General features: G+C 41.4%; 1 protein-coding gene across 1 annotated transcript; it reads left to right on the top strand.

Annotated features, from left to right (window-relative positions):
- The first annotated feature begins 1,645 nt into the window (after positions 1 to 1,645).
- On the top strand, positions 1,646 to 2,843 carry LOC114432685 (CD59 glycoprotein-like). The gene is made up of 4 exons (XM_028400858.1): positions 1,646 to 1,714; positions 1,789 to 1,891; positions 2,400 to 2,507; positions 2,629 to 2,843. Exons 1-4 carry the CDS (start codon positions 1,661 to 1,663, stop codon positions 2,787 to 2,789), a joined length of 426 nt encoding a protein of 141 aa, XP_028256659.1. The 5' UTR covers positions 1,646 to 1,660; the 3' UTR covers positions 2,790 to 2,843.
- The last annotated feature ends 7,433 nt before the right edge of the window (positions 2,844 to 10,276 follow it).

Here is a 10,276-nt window from a genome sequence, read left to right as displayed (position 1 = left end):
GTGGACTGAGAAATGAGGGAAAGACGGAAAGAAAAATGACAGAGGAGGCGTGAGGAGAGGAGGAGGACTGGAACAACAGATGACGAAAGGAAACAGAAATAAAAATGTTAAACATATAGATACATTTATGTTCTGCATGTTTAATAATGCAATAATGACACTGTGTGTGTGGAAGGCTGCAGTTTGTTTTTATTATGACAAGTATGAAGGATTTATTCTCCATGTAACCACACTGAGCCCTCTGTAGAAAAGCCCATTTTTTACTGTTTATTTTTTTACTTCTGTGTTCTGGTTAAGTGCCTTCAGCTATTCCAGCCTTATTTTACTGTTTACTGATCATTTTCACACACACTGGAAATGTGTGAATCCACTGCTAAGCTGAACTTGATGTGCACGAGAAGAAGTATTTCACTTTTATTCAAAATGACTCAGGTTGCAGTAAAAATATTTTAGTTCTAAACTCTGCAGGGACTGTTTAGCTATCAGACCAGTATGTCATCATAAAGGTAATCTATAAACACTTCAGTGTGGTCTGATTAAAAGGACAGGAAGCTATCACATTTTCCCAGCATGCATGTGTGTTCACCATGTATAAAACATCTCTGTGAGCGCTGCAGAGGCACAGAGAAACCCTCGCTGTAGGCTCCGGTTTGCCTCATTACACCAGCCTTTAGCTCGGCCTCAGACGAGAAGTAATGAGCAGCAGGACAGCCAGTCATTAGCCTAAATAGCTGCAATGGCAAAGGAAAGTCAAGTGGCTCTCCGAAGGTGCACATTTAAACCAGATCCCCCCTGGGAAGCTGTTACACCATTAAACCCCACTGACGGGCTGCAGAGATCCCTTTTACCTGTTGTGCTAAACTTTGTCACAGGTTATGGTGTGATAATCACACTTTAAAGGCCATAAAGGAAACACTCAGAGTAACTTTGATTTCACGCTTCTGCTGCATGTGCTCAGCATAAGACTCCTCTGAACTCTGATTTCACGCCTCCAGCAGGCTCTGAAGCTTACAATGAGCTGCAGCCGGAGAGAGAGAGAGAGAGAGAGAGAGAGAGAGAGAGAGAGAGAGAAGGCTTAATATGAATTCAGGATTATAAAACTCATAACACCCGCAGGATAGCTCCACTCACTCATTGAATGTTTATTGACACATAACCTGTGTCAGTGCTGACAGCGTCAGGAGGCTGAGTCATTACAGTGGAGGTTTTGTGATAATAATAGTAATAATAATAAAACACACACACACACACGGCTCTCCTGGCAGTTTTCATTGTTAACAGACAAACACAGCATGGAGATCAGGGTAATATTTACATGTTATTACTGCTCGCTCAGCATCAGAATTAACCAACATTTTCATATCGTCATAATTAGAAATCCTTGCAAATAGTGACACATGTGGCCATCAGGTGAACTGCAGCTGCTCCAGGCTTTGATTCAATCACATCTACACAGTGTATAATACCCCCCATGTTGTATAATAAGACATAAGAGCAACAAAAATCCACTGTATACTGATATATTGAGGCGCTGATTAAATGTGCTGGTCTTATTATACAGCCATCTGTCATTGCCCTGTTTGTAAGCTGCACTCTGTGCTGCAGTCATGTCTACACATTAACTCTGAACCTAAAACAAATACGTTTGTGTACTTTGTCCATGTTACAAAAAGCTGTGTTTCCAGAAGCCGGATCATCTTCTTCACATTCCCAGGTGAGAAACTGTACTCCTGCTTCATTGTTGTCATGTTTCATAAAAATGACCAAAGTGTCTGTTCTTCACCACAGATTATTCTTCACGAGCTGCGACACGCACAGACAGTCCTTTCAGTCACGATGAGAAGCTCTGTGCTGCTTTGCCTGGCTGTCAGCTTTGCCATGTTTGGATTTGGTGAGAAAAAAGAAAGAGACTTAAAAAAAAGAAAAAGGAAATAATTTTATTAAAACTACTGTTATCAGCCTGAGGGAGCCTGATAGAAGATCAGCGCACTGTTCATGTGTTCTCATCTGCTTCTGTAGAAATTCATTCATGATGGTTGTGATCGGTCTGCAGAGATTAAATCAACAACTAGTTTATGTGCTCTGTTGTGGTTGTGTCTGAGTAAGCAGCACTTACAGGGGTTAAATCTATCATTTAGGGTCAGACGGACACGTCTGGAAAATGGTGGAGAAGTTTGTTGCAGTTGGGAAAAGTTTGCACTATAACAAAAAATCTAAATATATGTGAAGCAGCACATTTGAACCTTATATACGCACTATATATGCTGAATTATTTCCTATGAGAGGATGTGTTGGGATTGCAGGATTAAAGATTATTAGATTATATTACAGTTAATGAATTTTTATCAGACATGTGCAGGCTGAACTCTCTCTCTCTCTCTCTTGTCTTGTGTCTCCAGGCGTCTCGCTGCAGTGTTACTCCTGTCCAGACGGGACCTCCAGCAACTGTGAGGTCAAAGTGGAGTGTAACCAAGGTGACGATACCTGCCTCAAAATCACCAGTGGAGGTGAGCATTATTCAAAATCACCTCAGGAAACAATGACTCTAAACGCTGTTATTTTGTTACTTTTGTTGAGTCTTTTTTTTTAAACTAACAGTAATGACATCACTCTGACCTCTCCCCTCAGAAAACACCTACACTCGGTGTGTGAGATACACAGACTGTGACTCTGGGACTCTCAGCACCATAACTGGGTTCCCAAAGTTCACCTTCAAATGCTGTCAGTCCAAACTCTGCAACGGTGAAAAGAAAAGTTTACTGAGCAGAATAAAAGAATATTTCAGTTAAAGGACGAAGGCTAAAACATTGTTAATGGTCATCATTAAAGATGTTTCAATTAGTGCTTTTGTCACCATTTCTTTGCACCTTAGATGCTACAAATACTGTTGCTGTGTTGAGGTAGATAACACCTTTAATTAATAAAGACAGCAATGATTCGAGGGCTTTGAACAGAAGTTAGATTTATTTTTAGTTGCACAGAACATTGAAAGTTTAGAGATTGCTCTGAGCTGAAACAATGATGTGACAGTCACAAGCTTTTTTAATGCATCTGTAGTAAAGTTAAATGTTTGTCAAATATTAAGGATTAATCATGAAACATTATCCAGAATCCACACACAATAATTACAATTAAATCAAATGTACAAGTGATTATAAAAGAACCCGGTGAAGATGTGTGTGTGCTGCAGTGAGTCAGTACAATGTCTTAATTTGTTGACTTTAATTAAAAGAACGACAACATCTGTTACCTGAAATCACGTGTGTGTGTGTGTGTGTGTGAGTGAGAGAGAGAGAGAGAGTGTGTCCTCACACAGCACAAAAAATGACTGACAGAAAATGTTGATTCATGAAGAGACATGTAACTTTGAAAGTCAAAGGTTATACAGAATCTCACTGTGCATCAAAGTGTGATGTTATTGTATGCAAAGCAAGTGTGTGTGTGTGTGTGTCTACAACAACCCTGTCCAGGTGGCTAGATAATTAAAAACATTTCTCACACTTGATTTTACACGGAAATCTCAACAGCAACATCTGGCACAGAAAGTGTGTGTGTGTGTGTGTGTGTGTGTGTGTGTGTGTGTGTGTGTGTGTGTGTGTGTGTGTGTGATAGACTAACTGCGTGGGCTGGAATTATTGATCCTTTCTTATGTAATCAAAGTGTGTGTTTTCTTTTAGTGCTTTTCTTTGGTGCTCATACATACACACAGGGCTTCTTTTAGGAGGATTGAAATGAGTATTTAAAGGAAAATAACAGTAATATTTAATTCAAATATGTGACTATTTCTTGACTTAAAGTTGAAAAGTTTTATCTTCTTGTCATATGTACAACAGCCGGTGTGCAACAATCCTCTGCAACACAGAGCAACAAGAGGGGGAAACCTAAAGTGTGATCACCCAGCCAGGCTGACAGGGAGGAAAGCTTGCTGCTTCAGAGTCGACTGCATTTCACAGACAAACCGGCAGCGTGACACTGGAAGAAGAAGAAGAAGAAGAAGACAACAGCAGCTGACATGCTAAAGCCTTTGTTCAGTCACTGAAATGTATACAGAGCTGTATGTGAAGCCTAAAGCTGAGCTCCACAGACTTTTATACAGACTTTTATACATATACGTATACGTAGGAGCCTGTTTTTAATTAACAGCAGATGTTTTTTAGGTGTTGCAACAAGAGGACGCCTCAGCGAAACACTGAGGAAACATTCCGAGAGTCTCAGAGTCGCCTCAGGAGCTTTAAGTTGCTCTGTTTCTTTATTTGATTGAAATTGAACAGGGCTTGTTTGCGTTTTTTCTGTTGCCATGTGCACTAGCTTTGAGAAGAAAATTGGAGGTTCTTCCATTGCTGACTGCTTTGTGATTAATGCATCCAATTAAACTCGATGTTTATGGCAGCACTTCCTATTTATCTAAAACAATTTCACAGTTTCTACTTTTGTGTCTAATTTTTCATCGTTCATCTATAATTTTACAAGCTCGTTTAAACAGAAGCGATGCCTTTTAATTATCAGTTAAAATCTCTGCAAACTTCAGCTGACCTGCGTCACATTTGGCCAAAAGTTTGGACAGCACTGGAGGCTAACAGTTTCCCTTCACTTCTGGTGTTTATGCTAAGCTAAGTTGTTGTTGTTCTCTTCACCAGGAGAAGCCTGGTGTCAGCAGGCTGTAGAGCTCGTCACAGGTTTCTCTACCTGCGCGCCTTTACTGCCTGTTTCTTTCATACGACTGGTTTGTGACTGTGTCACTCAGGTAATCAAGACAGCAACTGGTTTTATTTTCTCTCCCTGTTGCTTTTGCACTGTTGCACGGCAGACTATTGCCATGGAAACCAGCAGACCTGTGGAGGGCTTTGTATGTTTTTGTGTATTTTTTTTATATATATAAATATATATATATATAATCTCCTCTAATCCTGGAGCAATTAGTTTCAGAGCAGGACAGAGAGGAGGAACGTCTTTTCACTCTTTCTTCTTCGCCTCAGGATTTTCCGTCCTCTAAATCTGCATCTCCTTTTTTGTCCATATAAATCTTCGTCGTTATTTTTTTTCCGTCTTTTTCAGCACAGACACACACATAAACACACACACATATCATCCAGCATTAATTTGGCTTCCAATTAATCCAATTAGCTCACAGAAATTGTTGATTTGGCTTCATCTCTGTCTACGTGTCCTCTTTTTAGAAAAACCTCACCGCTGCTTTTTCCACGACAAAATACACAACAATTAAACTGTTTGCACAATTTTCACCTTCGCACACACATCGAGTTTGAAAACAACATTTTTCTACCCATCCAGCCGCTCAGTTTTTTTGCCCTTAGGCATGTGTGATAAAGCTCCCATGGGGGTGTGTGTGTGTGTTTGTGTGTCTCCTGGGTTTCTGTAACATGTGCACACTGAGAGGACAGAACACACACAAACAAACACACAAAGTCATTGTCCCAGTCGGGGGTACAGGGGAGAGAGAGAGACATGCACAGCGTGAATACAAGGGGAAAAGATTATACCCCTGGGGCTGATGCACACTTGTTCACACAGACAAAGTCGCACACTTTAAATCTGACTGAAAAGCACACAACAAGTCAAACTTTGCACCAAAAATGATTGAGATTTGTGCACATTTGGTCACATAGACGTAACATTAAACCCTGTTAACTGGTAGCTAAACAGTGTGTATACAAAGGTTCTAGGCCATCCTCACAAAGAGGTCACCCATCTGGCTCCCACATGTGGTCAGATCTGAGCAGTACATGTCAAATGTATTATTGACAAGACTCGTTACCATGGTGACGAAATATGTTGAATATGTTGAAAACTGGAGTTTTGTGCAGTCTATTTTTTTCACCAACCCACATCTAAATTCATACTATGCCTCTTGTCAGTGTGTGAGAGACAGACACAGAGACAGATTTCCTCTTTGTCTCAGTCGTATGTAATGACCACTCAAGCATGGAGGACCAAAAGATGAGGTCAAGGGTCACGAAGGCTCAGGGTCATGTGTTACTCTGCCTGTGTGTACACACACATGTACACACACACACACAAAAGACGTTTGGTGCATCAGAGGCTGGAAGAATGGGGTGTGCTCTTCTTAAAGCTGCAGTGTGGACTTTGTGTCTCCCCTGCTGGTGGTGAGAATCAATACAAATACACTGCATAGGCCTAGAATCTAGATCTGATGGGTATGCTAAGCTAACCCAGCTAGTCAAAACTGTAAACAAACTCGCTAGATTGCTAAAGAAGTCTGTGAAGCACTTACATTTACTTACATCTTCTTTTAAAATGTATTATTTACTCCATTTATTTAGACAGGTTGTGTTTGACAGTCTAGTTTTGTCTTGGTCATCCTGTCTTTACAGGTTTGTCGTGACGTGCATACGTCTGTTTGATTTCAGAAACAACCTCTTTGTTTAAAGCTTCAATACAAAGATAAATTAAGGTGGATTCTCCAAAGACATGTGTTACTACTGACAAAAAAGAGATTCTCAATTGTGTCTTGAAATGCAATTGTTCCTCACTTGTGTTTGACAACAAAGAAAAGGACAGCGGGGTGACGTCCTAGCGTGGTACAAACACACTCCCACCCTCCTCTGGTCCCCATATGGACCCTCTCCTGAGAGAAAAAGCTATCAGAGAGGCGTGTATGTGTGTGTTTTTATGACACGAGTGTGTGTGTGTGTGTGTGTGTGAGAGAGAGGCCAGTGCACCAGTCTGGAAATAGGGGACACATTAATCTTATTTGTCATAACCTGTCCCTTGAGACGCTCGGACCCCCCTTGTCCCTATACCCACCCACCCACACACACACACTGACCCCCTCCTGTGTGCTATCGGTATCTGCGGCGGACAGAGAGAGTGAGGCTAATTACATGTGAGAGTTAAGACGGTGGAAACAAGACAAAGACTGTGCTGGTGTGTGTGTGCATGCATGGCCTTTGTTTGTGTTGTAATATAATTCACTTTGTGTCCTTTGCTGTTGCTGTATCTCAGTAACACAAATTACTCTTACCTCTCATTAGTCTGTGTTGGTGTTCAACTCTCCAGCTTATTACGTGTGTGTGTGTGTGGAATAGAATATAACATATAAAAGCTATAAATAATATGTACCGGTATATATGTTATTTAACGTTGGTTGTGATATATGTGTGTTTTTCTATTGTTTTCCTCAGAAAACATTTACAACTCTCACTTGAGCCTCTTTGAGCCACCACTGAAGCTTTCAATTGGAAGAACTACTTTGTTTTATTAACGTTCCTAAGAAGTGGTTTGGTTCTCTAATATGAGTAAATCTGACCCTTAAGTAGGCATAATGTGATTTTTTCCACTGCAGGAACTAAGGCCCTGTTTACACTGGGGAAATCAATCAGGCTAGAGCGGGTTTCGGGCCGTATCAAGCTATATCCGGATGGTTTTTTTCTGAGTGCAAACACCGCGAATCCTGCTATATCCAGCTTGATTTCAATCCACCTCTCGGAGGTGGATCTAGCCGGATTGGCTCAAATGTGGCTCAGGTCTGAACGCAAGTGCAGCTAGCGAATGCAGCTAGCGACATGATACTTCCGGTTCACAGGGACAGGGTCCAGGTCGCTGTATGTAAACAACCGTCGAACTATGACAGCTTTGCCCGAGTTTATTTTCCACAGGGCTACAAAGGAATAAACTGCTTTTTAAACTGAAAAAAAATGAAGGAACGAGCGACATGGGACATGCGGTCCTACTGCGGCCTGAACGAACTTTGTATATTATGAGACGCCACCTGGCGGTTTGGAGGACCGCAAACAAGCCGGGTTAAGCCGTATTAAGTGCAGACACGCATGTGTGATAGCCAGATTTGAAAATAGAATGTATCCAGCTTAAAGGCAGATACAATGATGACTGAGAGAAGCTTGATTATTAATCATTTCACTGAGCATACTCGACCTTAAGAAAATCTTGGTGCACAATACATGCACATTTTATTCACTGTGCATGTAAGATGATGGGACCTCCTTTACATTTCTGCAAAAATATCACTTTCTATAAACAAATTCTATTAACCTGTAAAGGCAGGAGAAGTCTTTGGAGAGAACACCTTGAATAAACAGATGCTACATGTCACTACACATAATATACCTGCATATTTAACACCAGTTTTTACACCAAACACGTCTGTGTTTCTTTCCCTCTTCCTCCTCCCCCCTCAGGCCAAACTGCTGCTATCAGATTTCTCTCTGCTTGGTTCTTTTCAATTAGACTTGCTCACTTCCATCCCTCTGTGCGTTTGTGTCTTTCTCTGTGTGGTGTGTATACATCTGTGTGGCGACACCTTAGGAAAAGTCACTGTGGTGAATTCTATTAAGAAGCCGCTCATTTTCCAATACTCAAAACGCAGCGAGTGTCCGCCCACCTCCTTTATTCTCTGTGCTTCTCTGACTCACTCTGTTAGAGCAGATGAGGGCATTAGTGTTGACAGCTGATTGCATTATAGGTGATATCATCGCATGTACACAAACCCACACACTCACAAAGAGGAAAACGTGCACTAAGCCTCATATCCACAGAAGTAATTCAACTTTTGTTGCTTATTGTTGGGGCTATTTGCTCTATCTTTATTAAATAACACATTAAAAGATTTAATTACAGTAATACAGACACAATACACACACACAACCAGTAACGTTTTGTCTTACTTGAACCGTGATAAAAACAAAACAGCTTGCGGTGTCAGGGGGACTCGAACCTCAGACTCAGAAAAGTTTACTATGTGACATGTTACAATCCCCGACCTACCTTCTGCCTCCTAATGTGGACTTTGTGCAATATAAAAGCCTGCTGTTAGTGCTTTTTATATCTGGTGTGAACAGTAGTTATGTACCTTTGAACCAGTCCTGCAGCCCAACAATAATCCCTCTTCTGGACATACATGGTGTGGTGCAGGTGGAGGAAACTCATACATCTCCAGCCTGACTTTCTCTTCTGAGCCATCCATCATTAACATGCCCAAGATGGCCTCCCCCTGTGCACCATGTGACTGGTAAAGAAGTCAAACTTGGAGGTCAGCATCTTCACACACACGCTGACTTACCCTTTATATACAGTCAACTGGCAGATCACTGTGTTTTACACACATACAGAGTCTTTGTGGGCTGCATTCAAATGTCACAAAATCACGGTTGATGATGTTCAGGCTGTGACACCAGAGCCGGTTTATTGCAAGATAAGGTGTGTGTGTGTGTGATGTGTGTGTGCTGTCTATAAGACAGCCTGGGGGTTAATTAGTGAATAGTAAACAGAACACATGTGGCAGCTTAATATCCCCTCTGCCTTACAGCTCATTTCACACCCCAACCGTTCTGTTGCTCTCTTCCTGTTGTGTGTGTGTGTGTGTGTTTATCTGTATAGTCGGGGTCATGGGCGTTCCCCCACCACCTATCCCAGAGGCACTCATCTAACCTCCGCACTCACCCACCCACACTCACAGCTGTGATGGAGCTGGTGCAGGTGTGTGTGTGGTTTGGAGGTAATTTAAAGCAGATGAGGTGGCGTCTTTCAGCCTGTGGTCCTGTCACTTCATCAATATCAAAAAGATGGAGGGACGGAGGAATGAGGAGGATGGATGGATGGACGGGTGAAGGAGAAGAAAGGTGGGTGCGTCTCACAGGAGAGAAGACAAAAGGTTAGGGAATCTATCCTTATAAGAAAAAAACAGCTGAGAAGTAGAAACACATGAAAGAGGAGGTCTTGTTCTTCAACTCTGGCTTCATGAATCCTTTGATCCATTATTGGAGGTTTTTGTTCCGGCCTTTCCTGTAAACAAAGGAGAGCCGAGGACCTTTATAATACACTGTTTTCATTATTGACAGAGAAAAAAGCTGTGAGCAAGCACTTTGTAAACAGCGTTTAAAACAGATCTCAGCAATATATCATCAAATATGAAAACAGTCTGCTTTATTGCTGGACCCTTTGCAATTAGAGGAGAAATGTATGTGTTTTATATACTGGAAAATAAATTTGCATGTGCCTGGTAGTAATGTCAGCAGTTATTTTAAAAAAATGTTTAAATATTTGTGTCCTTCAGCTAAAATTTCACGCCTCGCTGTTTTAGTCAATAAAGATTGACCAATCCCCAGTAATGTCACTGATACGTTTTGTTATCACTCTGGCCATTGTGGCAATGTGATGTCACATGACTTGACTTGACTGACCTATAGGCAAATGAAGAAAACCTTTTGAGTCACGATAAGGAGCTCTGACCGCCGCCATGTTGGCAGTGTCATCTGAACTTTGGAATCCAAATACAGGT

The sequence above is a fragment of the Parambassis ranga genome, chromosome 2 (assembly GCF_900634625.1).
Source record: "Parambassis ranga chromosome 2, fParRan2.1, whole genome shotgun sequence".
In the NCBI taxonomy this organism is placed as follows: domain Eukaryota; kingdom Metazoa; phylum Chordata; class Actinopteri; family Ambassidae; genus Parambassis; species Parambassis ranga.
Note: the sequence above shows the minus strand (reverse complement) of the source record. Positions and strands in the feature narration are given on the sequence as shown.

Coding starts and splice junctions, on each gene's coding strand:
- LOC114432685 (XM_028400858.1), top strand. CDS start 1,661: ATGTTACAAAAAGCTGTGTTTCCAGAAGCCGGATCATCTTCTTCACAT. Junction 1,715..1,788: donor CATCTTCTTCACATTCCCAG/GTGAGAAACTGT, acceptor TCTTCACCACAG/ATTATTCTTCACGAGCTGCG. Junction 1,892..2,399: donor CTTTGCCATGTTTGGATTTG/GTGAGAAAAAAG, acceptor TTGTGTCTCCAG/GCGTCTCGCTGCAGTGTTAC.